This window comes from Pan paniscus, chromosome 19, assembly GCF_029289425.2.
Source record: "Pan paniscus chromosome 19, NHGRI_mPanPan1-v2.0_pri, whole genome shotgun sequence".
Taxonomy (NCBI): domain Eukaryota; kingdom Metazoa; phylum Chordata; class Mammalia; order Primates; family Hominidae; genus Pan; species Pan paniscus.
The window spans coordinates 58110852-58128775 of NC_073268.2; the positions used below are offsets into that span (position 1 = coordinate 58110852).

At 46.1% G+C, this 17924-nt stretch overlaps 1 protein-coding gene across 10 annotated transcripts in view; it reads left to right on the plus strand.

Moving 5' to 3' along the window:
- TRIM16 (tripartite motif containing 16) overlaps positions 1-16491 on the plus strand; it is a 56534-nt gene extending 40043 nt beyond the window's left edge. For all 10 annotated transcript variants that reach the window (XM_055101936.3, XM_034942339.4, XM_034942342.3 and 7 more), the window contains 5 exons: positions 2898-2993; positions 8173-8406; positions 11774-11939; positions 12735-12830; positions 15257-16491. In XM_055101936.3, coding sequence (XP_054957911.1) covers positions 2898-2993; positions 8173-8406; positions 11774-11939; positions 12735-12830; positions 15257-15840 — 1176 coding nt within the window. In that variant the 3' untranslated portion in view covers positions 15841-16491. The remainder of the gene's footprint in view (positions 1-2897; positions 2994-8172; positions 8407-11773; positions 11940-12734; positions 12831-15256) is intronic.
- Positions 16492-17924: the final 1433 nt, after the last annotated feature.

Consider the following 17924-nt stretch of genomic DNA (forward strand, 5'->3'; position numbering starts at 1 on the left):
GGCCTGGAATTCCCCCAGTCTTCAGTGGAGAATGGAGAGACAGTTTATGCTCTCTGAGTTCTATTAGGGCATAATGACTTGCAGCTTTAAATGCAGACAGAAGCTATTAAAAGCAGTGAAAGCGATTCTTTTTTTTTTTCTTTTTCTTTTTGTATATTGCCCTTGTGGAAGTAGGAAAGTGACAGGGTCTTTGAGGTTTGCAAAGGCTTAAGTGCGCCTTGGCACACCTCTTGGCGGAAGGTGTTTAGTGCATCCCAGGAGGCAAGATTGAAGCTGGGGCCAAAGCAGGCAAACCTGAGGTTTTTGGGCAGGCACTTGCCTGGGCTGGGAGGGCTGGCTCTGCCTTCGAATACAGAACATGAATGGAAAGCAGCCATGGTAGCAGGAGTAATAATGATGATGATGACGATGCTGGCACCCACTGACATTTATGGAGCTCATTAATAATGTCCCTGGTACTATACAAAGTTCTTATTGACATACGTTATCTCATTAGTCCATTCTTTCCTAATCCTATGAAGCAAACACTTTACTGAGCCCCATCTCACAGGTGAAGAAATGGAAGTTTAGAGATATTAAGTTGTGAAATAAGAAACAGGCCAGGCACGGTGGCTCACGCCTGTAATCCCAACAGTTTGGGAGGCCAAGGCAGGCGGATCACAAGGTCAGGAGTTTGAGACCAGTCTGGCCAACATAGTGAAACCCTGTCTCTACTAAAAATACAAAAATTAACCGGGTGTGGCGGTGTGTATCTGTAATCCCAGCTACTCAGGAGGCTGAGGCAGGAGAATCGCGTGAACCCGGGAGGTGGAGGTTGTAGTGAGCCAAGATTGCACCATTGCACTCCAGCCTGGACGACAGTGTGAGACTCCATCTCAAAAAACAAACAAAGAACAACAACAACAACAACAAAAACTTAGGTTTGGTCTCTGCCCCCATTTCCTGGCACCCAACAGCTCTTAGAACCCCCAGACTCTCTGAAGTGGTAAGTGTCTGAATGCCAGTGAGATGACTGTGTGGCTGAGGGGGCTCCCGAGAGCCTCAGGATGGGGGCTAGTTGCCAAAGGAGCCAACCCTATGATTAAAGGGTTTGACTTTCAGCCCCATCTCCCTGATCTCCTCCAGGGAGGGAAGTGAGGCTGAAGGTTGAGAGGATCACCAATGGCCAGTGATGTAATCAATCATGCCTACATCATGAAGCCTCCATATAAACCCAAAAGGCATCAGGCGCGGTGGTTCACACCTATAATCCCAGCATTTTGGGAGGCCGAGGTGGAGGCAGATCATTTGAGGTCAGGAGTTCAAGACCAGCCTGACCAACATGGTAAAACCCTGTCTCTACTAAAAATACAAAAAAATTAGCCAGGTGTGGTGGCACATACCTGTAGTCCCAGCTCCTCGGGAGGCTGAAGCAGGAGAATTGCTTGAACCCAGGAGACAGAGGTTGCAGTGAGTCGAGATCGCGCCACTGCACTCCAGCCTGGGAGACAGAGCGAGACTCCATCTCAAAATAAACAAAGACACAAACCCAAAAGGCTGGGCTTCCGGGAGCTTCTGGATTGCTGAAGGGGTGGAAGTCCGTGGAGGGTGTGCACCCTGCACTGGAGAGGGCACGGAGGTGTCACTTCCCTCCCACATCCCTTGCCCTGGGCATCTCTTCCATCTCCAAGTAGGGAGGGTCAGAATTGAATTACATCTTAGGACACCCAGCTGATGTTGGAGAATGGCTTCATGTGGAAAAAAACCCACACGTTTCAGTTATGAAAGTGTTCTGTGTTGTGTGACTATAAGACAAAGAAAGTTTGTTTTTCCTATTCATAAGTAAATTTGGCCAAAGTCTCAACTGCTAAGTAAAAAAAATGTAGACTTCCCACCTGGCCATCTGGCTTCAACCCTATACTCCCTGTTTGGCTCTTGTGGGGTCAGCCTAGGCTCAACTCCATTGAGGAACTTGGAAACATGATTTTATCACCTGTACATTTGAAATAATAATCATGTTTACCTATGTTGACAAAAGGAGTCAAACTCTGTAACATATTTGAAGATATTCATCCTGAGCCAAATATGAGTGACCAATGGTCTGTGACACAGCTCTCAGGAGACCCTGAGAAATTGTGCCCAAGGTGGTTGGGGTACAGCCTAGTATACATTTTAGGGAGACATGAGACATCAATCAAATACATGTAAGATGTAATTTGGTTTGGTCTGGAAAGGTGGGACAACTGGAAACCAGGGCTTCCAGGTCATAGGTAGATTCAAAGATTTTCTGATTGGCAGTTGGCTGAAAGAGTCAAGTTATTGTCTAAAGACTTAGGAATGTCTGGGTTAAGATAAGAGGTGGTGGAAACCAAGGTTTTATCATGTGGGTAAAGCCTCCAGGGAGGAGGTTTTGGAGAGAACAGATTGTAAACGTTTGTAATCAGACTGAAAGAGTCTGCTGTATCAGTAATTCCAAAAGGGAGGAAGTTATAATGAGCCATGTCTGACCTCCCTTCCCATCATGGCCTGAACTGGTTTTTCAGGTTAACTTTGGAATGCCCTTTGCTGAGAGGAGGGATCCATTCAGATTGTTGGGGGGCTTAGGATTTTATTTCTGGTTTACAGCTAGTATGGGTATGGCAAGGATGGTGTGGGGTAATCCACAAAATGCTTGAAATGGTGAGCAGCACGGCATCTGTGCTCACTGTATTTTCGCTGACTCATGCTGACTGCAGCCCCAGGAGGGCACGGGCTCACCGCCAACCCTTCGTGCCTCCCGGCTGGTTTCTGAGATCAGCCACAGAAGTTAAACTTCTTTCCAGGGAAGAAGGGCGGGGATGTCAGGGCTGGAGAGTGCCCGTGTCCTTCTGTGTGCATTGGGCTCCTTCCTCCTTAATTCTCTGCTTTCCACTTTTTAGGCTGAACTCCAGTGCACCCAGTTAGACTTGGAGCGGAAACTCAAGTTGAATGAAAATGCCATCTCCAGGCTCCAGGCTAACCAAAAGTCTGTTCTGGTAAGACCAGCCTGGGTCAGCCAGGCCTGTGAGGGTGTGGGATGTGGTACTGCATGCCTAGCCTCCATTCCTGTAGGTTCCTTGGGGTTTCTCCACAAATGAGAATTGTAGGTACAGTTGACTACACCGTGGGGTAGCCTCACCTTGATGTCAGGATTTGTTATGAAATTAGTTTAAGTTTTAAACCTGGCAAGTGATTTGCTTTTTAATAATATAAATTAGAACCAAGACTAATCCTGTAATAACAACATTCTTATTTCTACATTTGCTTATGCTGTCTTGACAGGGTGTATGTGTGTGTGGGGCTGGGAGTTTAGTCAGAGGTCCAAAAACTATATGTTATCTTGGCTTCTTCCATTATATGAGGGTGTTCTGCATGTGAGTCTCACCAGTCCCTATGACCTGGCAGCTGGAAAAAAGGAGTTGAGAACTCAGGATTAGTGATGGTATTTGAGAAGGCCATGGTGTGCCAGGCTAAGTAGGCAGTAAATGGTCTCCAAGTGGATTCTGAGGAGTTCTACAAATGCCTCTCATCAGTGGCAAGCCAGTAACCACCACTCAGAAGAGAATGCAAAACAGGCCGGGCACAGTGGCTCACACCTGTAATCCCAACACTTTGAGAGGCTGAAGTGGGTGGATCACTTGAGGTCAGGAGTTCGAGACCAGTCTGGCCAACACAGTGAAACCCCGACTCTACTAAAAAATACAAAAATTAGCCAGGCATGGTGGTGCACACCTGTAGTCCCAGTTACTCAGGAGGCTGAGGCAGGAGAATTGCTTGAACTCAGGAGGTGGAGGCTGCAGTGAGCTGAGTTTGCACCATTGTACTCCAGCCTGGGTAACAGAGTAAGACTCTGTTTCAAAAAAAGAGAGAATGCAAAACACCTACCCTAGGGAAGTGAATCAGCATTGTCATCTTTATATCCTGAGAATAAATGATTCCATCCATCATCCATCCATCCATTCATCTACCCCTAATGCATGTATTCATTTCAACTTAATTTTCACCTCCTGGGTGTTTACAACCAACTAGCTACTGAAGGATGAAACACCTCTTTCTTACCCACAATATCTTATTAAAGGAAGAAAGAGAATTATCCCTTTAAAGCCTTATAAACCTTCGGAGATAATGGATTTCCAGGCTCAAGATAACCTGTAGAACCACATGGAGGGTCTTGTGTTTCCCAGCTCTTTAATTTTCAGACACTTTGATCCCTCCTCAGTTCTCATAAGTACATGATGACCAGGGGAGGTAGTTATTACAATAGCTACCATGCACAAGGGGCATGAAGACATGGAGAGATGACAATACTTGTCTAGGGCCATCTAGATTGATGGAATGTGAGAACCTAGAGTTGTTGCTCCCTTGACTTAAGAATGACTCAGTATATTGATAGGCATGTACACCACCCTCAAATCTTTAAACCATTACCTGCTGGCTCCTTGAATGTATTGAGGCCTCTCCTCTCTGTACTATTTCTGCTTGTCATCATTTTCGTGGTAAGTAATGCCCTTTGCACATTACATTTACATGCAAGAAAGAAGTGTTTCTCAATGGGAGGGTTTAGGAGTGAGGGCCAGGCCACAGCAGAAGTCAACCTCAATCCACCAATATCATCTGACACCTCCCTTCCACTATCCTTTCTCAGGATGGCCTCAGTTGGGGCCGGGGGTGAGGATTTGGATCCTGAGTTTGTCTTTAGTCTCATCCTCTTAGCCTCATGGTATCGTGTTTCTATGAGGAACTTACAGGTCATAATTGTAGACAGGATTCTGCTCCTTTCCCACAACACCCTCATGCTGGTTCCCATGCTGTGTCCTGCTCCTGCTTTCTGGAGGTCATCGGGAGCGGGCAGTGCAGGCAGGGAGCACTCTGTGGCCTCTGTGACTCCTAGAGCCTGGCTACCTGGAGCCTGAGTGGGCATGAAGGGTGAGTAAGCCGGGGAACTAGGACACGTTAGCTAATGCAGAGCCCGGATCAAACACCATCACCACCATTTGCCCCCGCTCCCAAATGGTTATAAGCAAAACTCTCCTGTCTTCTGTGGTAGATTTCTTCATCATTACTTCTTTGCCATATGGAAATGTAATTTGACTTTTAGATTTAAATCTAGTAATGATTAATATATCAGAATTTACAGTGTTTGCAATGTCAAGGAGGCAACACCTGTAAACAGTTGGTTCAGGAATTGCTGGGAGTATTGGCCTCTTTCCCTCTTGGTCGCCTGCTCAGCAGCAGCCTGTGTATTTATAGTCCATTATGGGCATAGGATGTTACCCTAACTGGTGCCCACAGTGAACAAGGGGCTAAGCCCTGTCTCTCGTCTGGTCTTGGGAGGGCTTCTGTTTAATGGGCTGAACTTAAAGGTCCTTCCCTGCAACCCCCACACAGCCACAGCCCATGGGCTGAAAGCTCAGCTGAACTCCCATTGTACCTCCCCAGCTCATCCTAGTGAATGTGCCAGGGCCCAGAGGGAGAGGTCAGGCTGTGCCAGCTCAGTGCTATACTGCAGGCACATGGATCCCCAACCCTGGATCCTATTTTGAGGCAGTGTGGAATGATGGTCAAAGGGATGGACTCCAGAGACAGACAGTCTTGGTTCAAACCTTGGCTGTGTGATCTTGGGCAAATCAGTCCATTTATCACTGTCTCAGTTTCCTTATCTAAGAAATGGAGACCCTAATAGCACCTACCTTTTAGGGTTGCTAGGAGAAAAGTGCCTGGCACATAGTAAGAACTTACTACATGTTGGTTGTTTTTATGATTATTGTTATATAATTGGAAGAGTGACCAGGCTAGCAGCAGAGGGTCCTCATTCTCAGGAGAGTGGGAAGAGGGAGAGAGGTGAAGTGTCAGAGGGCTGCAGAGCCTATACCTGGCAGAGCCCCAGGCAGCAGGTTTGCCACTTGGGGGCCTGGGTGGGGCCCAGGTAGCTTTCCTGGTTCTCAGGTCTTCATTTCAGACAGTGCTCTGAGCCTCCCATCCACAGTCCAGAGCCCATTCTCTGCCTGCCTCCTTCTCTACTATTGTCCCCACCTGCAGTCTTTCTGAGCAGCTGGTTAAGGTGCTACTATTCCTCCTCCCAAGGATGAGGGCCAGCCCTGGACAACAGGGCTCCAGAGGGAGCCACAAAACCAGATAGCCTCAGGTTTCCCAAATCGCCTCTCCTGCTGCCCTGGCTTCTCAACACCGTCACCTGTCTAAAAGCTTTTCTTGGTGTGGGCTGGAAGAATTTGGATAAAGTCTACCATCCCCGCTCTTCCTTCATCCTATTACCACAGCTTCTTTGCTCCCAGCTCTGTCCAGCTACCTAACCTCAAGGAAGCCAACAGGCAACGGAAAAGTTGGCATAAAAATGAGAATGTAGGCTGGACATAATCCCACCTGTAATAACGCCTGTAATCCCAGCACTTTGGGAGGCCAAGGACGGCAGATTGCTTGAGGCCAGGAGTTTGAGACCAGCCTGGGCAACGTAGTAAGCTCCTATCTCTATAAAAATTAGTTGGGCATGAAGGCATGCACCTGTGGTTTCTGCTACTTCGGAGGCTGAGGTGGAAGATCGTTTGAGCCTGGGATGTCAAAGCTGCAGTGAGCCAAGACTGTGCCACTCCAACCTGGCAACAGAGGAGACCTTGTCTCAAAAAAAAAAAAAAAAAAAAAGAGAGAGAGAATGTAGGGAGATTGTCTGTGTCTTCCCACCATCCCCCTCCAGTAGGGATACCCCTTGCTTTCTTTCCCCTGCTTATTCTTCCCTTTGCCACCAGATTGAAGACTGATCAGAGACCATTCTCGTGGAGTGAATTGCTGAGCCCTGGCCTAAGCCAGGGCCTGAGCCAGGCAGAAGACCTATCTGGTGTCATCATTTTTTCTTCCCATCTCCCTCCAAACCTCTAGGTTCCCACTAAGCCTGGGCCCAGAATCCCATCCTTTCTGAGTCCTTTCCTTACTGTGCTCCCCTTTTTGATCTGGGTCTCATTCTCCCTCCCTCTCTCCCTCTCTCCTTCCTTGCCAGGGATGGGAGGTGCCCCTGAAGCCTCTGCCCAAGGATATCTGCTATTTGACTCACTTTGGAGCCCTGATGTTCAGAGCTGGCCCTTAACATTGGGAGGAGAAAGAGAAAACAGCACCTGGAGGGGTGCTCAGAAAGTCTCAGATGGGATAGGGCTGGAGTGCAGTGGCACAATCTCAGCTCACTGCAAGCTCCGCTTCCTAGGTTCATGCCATTCTCCCGCCTCAGCCTCCCAAGTAGCTGGGACTACAGGCGCCCGCCACCACACCCAGCTAATTTTTGTATTTTTAGTAGAGACAGGGTTTCACCATGTTAGCCAGGATGGTCTCGATCTCCTGACCTCATGATCTGCCCACCTCAGCCTCCCAAAGTGCTGAGATTACAGGCATGAGCCACCGCACCCGGCCGTCTACACCAATTCTTAAGAATACCAGAGAAGAGGAAACCTTCAGAACTTGGAAAGATGTTGTAAACATGATATTGATTGAAGGCATTCATAGAGGATGCTTACCATGCAAAAGAGTCCACATGCATGTGCCCCATCATTCAAACCCTTAATGTTTCTCACATGGGTTTTCTTTTATATTTTATTTGAATGTCACATTCTGTTCTGCATATACATGCTTGTCCTGGAATTGCTTGGGTGCCATGGTCATCTGCACCCTAAACATTTTATGGGGATTCTGTATGTGGTAGAGCCAGTATCATCTTAGACATGCATTTGGCTCTGATGGACTCAGTGGTCAGTTTAACCGGGCATAATGAAATGCTAAGAAAGCTAATTCATGCTGATTATACAAAAAAAAAAGCCAAATTCTTTACCTCTTGAAGTATGACTATCAAGTAGACTGAATACACGCATTGCTCTGGTAGGAAAATCAATTTCGGAAACTTGACTAACAATCCCGGAGTGTCAGAGTTGTGAGGGATCTCAGAGGTCATAGAGGAATTCACTCTCTCATCAAATGGATGAGGAGACCAAGTTAATACGTAAATCCTTTTTCCAGGAACCTGGAATTCACATGAGAATAAAGGATTCCTTTTACAATAGGGAACTGCTCCCTAATATATGTGTTTCTCAAGCTGACATTTCTGTATGTTGAGCTTCTATCAAGTTGGATGCCTCACTAAGAAATGTTTGGCTGCCTTCCACCCCCACCCCCCGCCAGGTGTCGGTGTCAGAGGTCAAAGCAGTGGCTGAAATGCAGTTTGGGGAACTCCTTGCTGCTGTGAGGAAGGCCCAGGCCAATGTGATGCTCTTCTTAGAGGAGAAGGAGCAAGCTGCGCTGAGCCAGGCCAACGGTATCAAGGCCCACCTGGAGTACAGGAGTGCCGAGATGGAGAAGAGCAAGCAGGAGCTGGAGAGGATGGCGGCCATCAGCAACACTGTCCAGTTCTTGGAGGTATGGGGGTTGCAGAGGCAGAGGCATCCCACAGCTGCCCCATGAAGCACCCTCTCTTTGCTAGGCCCATGGCCATCTGTGAATGGAACTGTTTTTTGTTAAATGGTGTGCACAGGGAGCAGTGGGAACAGAGAGAAGCAGATTCTTCATTCAGCAGAGTATAGGAGGGGTAGGGAGGGAGAACTGCTCAGAGCAGGGAAGCTTGAAGCAGGTCCCGGAAGATGAGTCAGGTTCAACGTGCAGTATGTTCCAGGTAAAGGGAACAACATATGCAAAGGCAGAGAGGTTTGAGGAAGCACAGCTGACTTGGGGAGCCAAGGTACTTTAACAGGGGTGGAGCCTGGGGTACTGGGTGCACAGTGATGAGACTGGCACGGCCAGGCAGGTGTATGGCTGGGAAGGGTTTCAGATGGGAGAATGATGGAGTCAGTGAGTATGTTTTATAAACCGCTCCAGCAGTCCACTGCATGGAGGTTTGCTTGGTAGGGATGAGACTGGAGCCTGCTGCTTTTCAGAGAGGGCTGTGGCTGGAGTAATTGAGGAGGGCTCAGAAGAGCAAATGCTTTTCATTACAATGTATCATTAGACATTAAAGGTAAGCAGTTGGAACCAGGAAATGCTTTTCATTACAATGTATCATTAGACATCAAACCGTAAGCCATTGGAACGAGATCTAAAGAACATGTAACCTTTCGAGGAAGGAACACTAGGTTGGGGGTAAACTGCAACATCCTGAATCTGTCAGAAAACAGCTCTGTTAACAGCTCTTAACATCCCTGAGTCTCAAATTTCTCATTTATCAACAAGCCCACTGGAGTAAATAATTCAGAAGGCTCCATCCAAGCTCTGATATTCTGAAATACAATTTTTTCTTGCTTGCATTTTTGAAAAAATTCTCTGCTGTTACAAAAAACAAATGTTTATTGTGAAAAACTTGGAAAGTACAAAAAAAGAAGAAAAAAAATCCATAATCCTTACACAAGTACAACATAGTTAACTTTTGAATGAGTAAAAGAGAAAGACAGACAAAAACACCAACAAAGCGTCTGTCAGTTTCTTTGCTTTTCAATATCAAAACACAAAGAAAATATGAATAACCATTTAATAAACATTTGGCTTCCCGCCTCACAAGTTTCCCTTAAGATCTACCCAAAGAGTATATAAATTATTTCTCTTTTCTCATTTTGTAACTTTATTTATTTTTGTGTGTGTGTGTTGTTTTTTGAGATGGAGTCTTGCTCTGTCACCCAGGCTGGAGTGCAGTGGCACGATCTCGGCTCACTGCAACCTCCGCCTCCTGGATTCAAGCAATTCTCTGCCTCAGCCTCCTGAGTAGCTGGGATTACAGGCGCCCGCCACCACACCTGGCTAATTTTTATTTTTATTTGTTTTTTTTTTTTTTGAGACTGAGTTTCACTCTTGTTGCCCAGGCTGGAGTGCAATGGCACGATCTCTGCTCACTGCAAGCTCCACCTCCCGGGTTCAAGCGATTCTCCTGCCTCAGCCTCCTGAGTAGCTGGGATTACAAGCATGGGCCACCATGCCTGGCTAATTTTTTGTATTTTTAGTAGAGACGGGGTTTCTCCATGTTGGTCAGGCTGGTCTTGAACTCCCAACCTTAGGTGATCTGCCCGCCTCGGCCTCCCAAAGTGTTGAGATTACAGGCATGAGCCACCGCGCCCGGCCAATTTTTTTTGTTTTTTCGAGACGGAGTCTTGCTCTTTTCGCCCAGGCCGGAGTGCAATGGCACGATCTTGGCTCACTGAAAGCTCCACCTCCTGGGTTCACACCATTCTCCTGCCTCAGCCTCCCGAGTAGCTGGGACAACAGGCGCCCGCCACCGCGCCCGGCTAATTTTTTGTATTTTTAGTAGACATGGGGTTTCACCGTGTTAGCCAGAATGGTCTCAATCTCCTGACCTCGTGATCCACCCGCCTCGGCCCCACAAAGTGCTGGGATTACAGGCATGAGCCACCGCGCCTGGCCAAATTTTTTTTATTTTTAGTAGAGATGGGGTTTCACCATCTTGGCCAGGCTGGTCTTGAACTCCTGACCTCGTGATCCACCCACCTCGGCCCCCCAAAGTGCTGGGATTGCAGGCATGAGCCACTGCACCCAGCCTGTAAGTTTATTTTTAACATAAAAGACTTTAACACATATAAAATAAATTCTAGTGTATGATAACTTATTTACTGGCCGGGCACGGTGGCTCACACCTGTAATCCCAGCACTTTGGGAGGCCATGGCCGGCAGATCATGAGGTCAGGAGTTTTAGACCAGCCTGACCAACATGGTGAAACCCTGTCTCTACTAAAAATAAAAAAAATTCGCCAGGCATGGTGGCGCACACCTGTAGTCCCAGCCACTTGGGAGGCTGAGGCAGGAGAATCGCTTGAACCTAGCAGGCAAGAGGTTGCAGTGAGCCGAGATCGCGCCATTGCACTCCAGCCTGGGTGACAAAGCAAGACTATGTCTCAAAAAAAAAAAAAAAAAAAAAAAAAGATATTTATTTATTTTGGCAAAAGATAACATTTCCCCCCAAATTTTTGGTTAGGCATTCAAAACAAGATTTATTGAATAACTTATCCAAATAACTTATCCTTTCTCCCACTGATTTAAAATGCTACTTTTGTCATGTACAGTATATAGCATTAAAATGTTGAATTACCCTTTTCTCTATCAATTCTCTGGTTTTGATTTCCATGGCTCTATCTAATCATTTTCATACAACTGTTTTCATTGCTATGTTTTCTGCTGTACCTGGTCTGCTTTTTAATGCTTCAGTTGCAGCTGAAGTTTGATACTGTGTTATATCTGAAAGCATCTTTCCTGATCACACGTTATTTCAAAACTTACATGAAACTATGTGATTATCAGTGTGAAAACACTTTCCAAATACTAAAGCAAGGTACAAGAATTACAGAAATTTATGCATTGGATGAAACTGACAAGGAAGAGGCAGCACTCCTGCCTGAGAGCTCCTCCATTTTCTACCATGGCTTGTGTTTAAATTGTCAAAAAACAAGTACTGACGGAATGAACAAAGCAAGAATGTTCTTTATTTTTTGGTCCCCAGTCTGGACTGTGTATTGGAGCTGTTCATGGCCATCTAGTACATCTTGATTTTTAAAATCCCACATTCTCACTTGTTTTTTTTAAAATCCCACTTATTCTGAGGGTCTAGCAGCTAGAGAAGTGCTTTCTATTTTGTTAGACCCTGAGCTTGACACTTTACATGTACTTTCTTTGTGAAGGACACATTACCGTCAGCCCATTTTACAGATGCAAAAAGTGACTTAATGAGGAGAGAAGCCCGAGTTTAGAAATACAGAAACCACAGCAAGTTCTGCTGTTTCCTTTTCTGCAGGAGTACTGCAAGTTTAAGAACACTGAAGACATCACCTTCCCTAGTGTTTACATAGGGCTGAAGGATAAACTCTCGGGCATCCGCAAAGTTATCACGGAATCCACTGTACACTTAATCCAGTTGCTGGAGAACTATAAGAAAAAGCTCCAGGAGTTTTCCAAGGAAGGTGAGACGCATTCTGGGCCATGGACTATAGTGAGTGTGTCTCTAGCAGTAGATGATAGGAAGGTGAGAGAGAGTCAGGGAAGGGAGGATGAAATCAGGGGAATGTTTCATTTTCTTTCTTTTTTTTTTTTTTGTGAGACAGTCTTGCTCTGTCACCCAGGCTGGAGTGCAATGGCGCAATCTCAGCTCACTGCAACCTCTGCCTCCCGGGTTCAAGAGATTCTTCTTCCTCAGCCTCCCTAGTAGCTGAGATTACAGGCACCTGGCTAATTTTTGTATTTTTAGTAGAGACGGGGTTTCACCATGTTGGTCAGGCTGGTCTCGAACTCCTGACCTCAAATGATCTGCCCACCTCAGCCTCCCAACGTGCTGGGATTACAGGTGTGAGCCACCGTGCCCAGCCGAATGTCTCATTTTCAAAGCCATGCTTCAGACAGGGTATGTTACTAATGGACTCTCATCTCGATGATTTTCTTTTACAATTGAGACCCAGAGAAGGACACTTAGTCATGCTTATATTATGCGATCGGCTGGCATTTCTGTGACTAGCTTCCCAGGTTACTGATGCCTATACTTTTTAAGTTAAATCCAAGATGGTCTGGATCACTTTTTCAGTGGTTTATGCCTTACCTATGAAAGAAATGTAGTCTATTGAGCGTATTTCTGTGAAACATTACCAGGCTTCAGCCCCTTCTTTCCCCAGGAAGCCCAGGGAAGGGTGGCTGGGAAGTCCTGATTTGCAGATTCTCCTGACCACCTGGACAGGTGTGCATTCACAACTCTCTTGATTTTCTAGAGGAGTATGACATCAGAACTCAAGTGTCTGCCGTTGTTCAGCGCAAATATTGGACTTCCAAACCTGAGCCCACCACCAGGGAACAGTTCCTCCAATGTAAGTTGTGAACGGCACCCCCTTCTCCAGTTGTTGATATCAGTGCAGTGCTTTGCTAAGTCAGAACTGCCATCTCTCATCTAGGTTTCAGGTTCTTGCAACTTCATATCTATCTCTAAATGATACATTTCTTAAAATTTAATTTAAACAGTTTTTTTAACTTTTCATTTTGAAATAATATGAAACTTACAAAAATATTACAGAAATAAGACAAAGAATTCCCATATATCTTTCACTCAGTTTCTCCTAATGTTAACACATTACATAACTACAATACATTGATCAAAACCAGGGAATAACATTGCTACAATGCTATCAACTAATCTACAGAATTTATTCAGCTTTCACCAAGTCTTTCATCAATGCCCTTTTTTTCTGGCCCAAAGTCCAATCCAAGGTCACAGATGTTTCCATGTCTTCTTAGTCTCCTTCAGTCTGGATCAGTCTTTCAATCCTTGTGTTTCATGACCATAGCACTTTGAAGAGTCCTGGCTAGTTACCAAGTGATTCATTTCTATGTATGACTTGGCCAGAATTGCATAACTCATTGACCTATCATTAAGTGTTATTGACTTGGTCCATTAGCATTTTTAAAACACTGCACAGTTGACCCTTGAACAATGTAGGGGTTGGGATACCAATCCCTCGTATTGTTGAACATCCACGTGTAGCTTTTGATTCCTCAAGAACTTAACTAGTAATAGCCTTCTGTTAATTGACATAAACAGTCACTAAACACATATTTTGTATGTTTACATATATATACACATGTAGACATATATATATGTATGTATGTATATTTTTTGAGACAGGGTCTCTGTTGCCCAGACTGGGGTACAGTGGCTTGATCATGGCTCACTGCAGGCTTGACCTCCCACACTCAAGCAGTCCTCCTCCCTCAGTCTCCTGAGTAGCTGGGACCACAGGTGCATGCCACCACATCTGGCTAATTAAAAAAAATTTTTTTAAACAATTGTAGAGATGGAGTCTTGCTGTGTTGCCCAGGCTGGTCTCAAACTATTGGCCTCAAGTGATTCTCCCATCTCAGCTTCCCAAAGTGTTGGCATAAGCCTCTGCACCAGTGAGAACTTTTTTAATTATGGGATTGTTTTAATAGCCTTTAATATGCTAATTCATTTGGCAAGTATATACTGAGCATCTTCTCTGAGCTAGAGAAGAATCCCATGCAAAATGTGAAGCTCACAGATTAGAGGGAGGACAAGCAGGAAACAAACACTCACATGAATATATATTTTTACAAATGGAGAGGGGTGCCAAGTTTAAAACGCCATGGTGCTCTGAGAGAGAGTGAGTTAGAGTCACAAAGGGCCTCTTCGAGGACATGAACTCTCAGTTGTAGCCTGAATGGATTGGTAGGAATCACCAGACTCAGAGTAGGGCATGATCACATCTCGGAGGGAACAGGCTGTACCAAAGGCTCAAAGAGGATTGAGTGTTGAGTAGGTCTAAGGTCCGCACGGTGGAAATGTAGTAATCAAGGGAGAGAGTCAGAGACACAGGAAAGGACCAGGGACGCGGGGCCTGGTAGGCCAGGGCAAGGGGTTGCTGCTTTATCGTAAGAGCAAGGGGCACCATGAAAGGGTTTTAAGCTAGAATAACACGACTGGCCTCAGGCTACAGCTGGAAACAAGCAGCATGGCTCTGTTGTGGAGAAGGTCTTGAAGGGGGCAAGAGAGAACAGCGAACGACCAGTCAGAAACCCGCTGAACTAGTCTGAGTGAGATGACTGGTGGCTTAGGTCGGGGGTAAAGCAGGGGGCTGGAGAGAAGTGGTAGAATCCGTAGGAGTTACTGCTTCCTGTGTGTGTAGTGAGGATAGGGGAAGAGGATGAGGGCAAAACAAATGTCAGAAATGACATAGAGCTTGACTTGAGCAATGGGGTGCATGAGACCCTATTATTCTTTGAGAGTGGGAGGAGAATATGAGGGCGTGTTTGAGAGTTCTTCATGCTCCATTTGATCCATTCATTCATTTTTAAGATGTTGGTCAAATATTTTAAAAAATGAATGAATGGATCAAATGTGGGTATAGGAGTACCTACTTCCCCAAACACTTGCCAACACTGGGTAGGATAATGCCAGGCATTCAATACATGTTTGTTGAATGAATGAATGAATGAATGCATGAATAAGTAAATTAATATATTTCTTGATTTGGTTCATCAAATAATATCATCAATGTCAAGCAATTTGAGCTTCATAAGGGAAGGGAGTAGATGATTTGTGCTCTCTGTTTTCTGGTCTTCACTCACCTCATTTCCTAGGGAAACAGCAGCCTGGGTAAATAGAGAACAGAGAAATGGATGTTTTCTCATATGTGCTTTGGAGCCCAGCTGGGTTTAAAGCATTCTGTCTGAATCAGCTGTCAGTTCCTGAACCACTCTCCTGCCTTCTGTGTCTCCTCAGATGCGTATGACATCACGTTCGACCCGGACACAGCACACAAGTATCTCCGGCTGCAGGAGGAGAACCGCAAGGTCACCAACACCACGCCCTGGGAGCATCCCTACCCGGACCTCCCCAGCAGGTTCCTGCACTGGCGGCAGGTGCTGTCCCAGCAGAGTCTGTACCTGCACAGGTACTATTTTGAGGTGGAGATCTTCGGGGCAGGCACCTATGTTGGCCTGACCTGCAAAGGCATCGACCGGAAAGGGGAGGAGCGCAACAGTTGCATTTCCGGAAACAACTTCTCCTGGAGCCTCCAATGGAACGGGAAGGAGTTCACAGCCTGGTACAGTGACATGGAGACCCCACTCAAAGCCGGCCCTTTCCGGAGGCTCGGGGTCTATATCGACTTCCCGGGAGGGATCCTTTCCTTCTATGGCGTAGAGTATGATACCATGACTCTGGTTCACAAGTTTGCCTGCAAGTTTTCAGAACCAGTCTATGCTGCCTTTTGGCTTTCCAAGAAGGAAAACGCCATCCGGATTGTAGATCTGGGAGAGGAACCCGAGAAGCCAGCACCGTCCTTGGTGGGGACTGCTCCCTAGACTCCAGGAGCCATATCCCAGACCTTTGCCAGCTACAGTGATGGGATTTGCATTTTAGGGTGATTTGGGGGCAGAAATAACTGCTGATGGTAGCTGGCTTTTGAAATCCTATGGGGTCTCTGAATGAAAACATTCTCCAGCTGCTCTCTTTTGCTCCATATGGTGCTGTTCTCTATGTGTTTGCAGTAATTCTTTTTTTTTTTTTTTTTGAGACGGAGTCTCGCACTGTTGCCCAGGCTGGAGTGCAGTGGCGCGATCTTGGCTCACTGCAAGCTCCGCCTCCCGAGTTCAAGCAATTCTCCTGCCTCAGCCTCCCGAGTAGCTGGGATTACAGGTGCCTGCCACCACACCCAGCTAATGTTTTGTATTTTTAGTAGAGATGGGGTTTCACCATGTTGGCCAGGCAGATCTCAAACTCCTGACCTCGTGATGCACCCACCTCGGCCTCCCAAAGTGCTGGGATTAATGCGTGAGCCACTGCGCCCTGCCTGTTTGTAGTAATTTTTAGGCACCAAATCTCCCTCATCTTCTAGTGCCATTCTCCTCTCTGTTCAGGTAAATGTCACACTGTGCCCAGAATGGATGACCAGGAACCTTAAAGAGTGGCTGAAAAGATTGCAGAGTTATCATAATAAATTGCTAACTTGCGTATTTCCTATGTGCCAGATACCGTTCTTGTGCTTCCTGCACATTAACTCAGTCCTCACAGAACACCCATTGGGTAGATGCTTATATCATCCTTATTTTGCAGATGGAGAAACTGCGGTCCGGGGCAGTTAGCTAATTTGTTCAAGGTCACTCTGGTCACATGGTGAGTGAGGGGCAGAGCTGGGATTCAAGTGTGGGTAGAATGACACTGGACTTTTAACCACCACATCATATTGTCTTCCTTTATTTTATTTTATTTTATTTTTTTTTTGAGACGGAGTCTCGCTCTGTTGCGCAGGCTGGAGTGCAGTGGCACAATCTCGGCTCACTGCAAGCTCCGCCTCCCAGGTTCACGCCATTCTCCTGCCTCAGCTTCCCGAGTAGCTGGGACTACAGGCGCCCACCACCACGCCCGGCTAATTTTTTGTATTTTTAGTAGAGGCGGGGTTTCACCGTGTTAGCCAGGATGGTCTCGATCTCCTGACCTTGTGATCTGCCTGTCTCGGCCTCCCAAAGTGCTGGGATTACAGGCGTGAGCCACCCCGCCCGGCCATAACCCTTTCTTCTTAAGTCTTATCCTTGTTGATAAATATATCGAGGAGATTAGGACCAAATCTAGAATCTTGTGGCACTCAGTCAGTAGCTTCTAGGTTTAATTACATGCAAATTATGCACGGGTGGAACTGTGCAATAATGTAGCCCCACCTTTTTCACCTTTATCCACTGAACATGGTGAAAGACATTTTCAGTGGCAGAAATCAAGATATACTATGTTTAGGCTGGGTGTGGGGGCTCATGCCTGTAATCCCAGCACTTTGGGACGCTGAAGCAGGAGGATCACCTGAAGTCAGAAGTTCGACACCAGCCTGGCCAACATGGTGAAACCCTGACTCTACTAAAAATACAAAAATTAGCCGGCCATGGTGACACGTGCCTGCGATCCCAGCTACTCAGAAGGCTGAGGCTGGAGAATTGCTTGAAACCAGGAGGCGGAGGTTGAAGTGAGCCGAGATCGTGCCACTGCACTCCAGCCGGGGCGACAGAGCAAGAAAAAAAAAAAAAAGATATGCTATGTCTGAACTTCTTTGATCTATCTGTCTAATAATGAGCTCAAGACAAATTGGGATCAGCTTGGACTGCCTTATTTTATTGAATCCCTGCGGGTTGTTGGTGCTTGGTCATGGTCATTTTCTTTTCTAAATGTTCACAAAATATTTGATAAACCACTTTAGATTTCTGCTGTGGGTTAATACCATGTTTACCAGTCTGTTGTTTCCAGAATCTATCTTATTTTTATTTTTAAAAAAATCGAGATGCCTGTCTGCATTCGATACAATTTGGATATTTGTCCCCTCCAAATCTTATGCAGAAATTTGATCTCCCATGTTGGAGGTGGAGCTGGGTGGGAGGTGTTTGGATAATGGGTTGGATCCCTC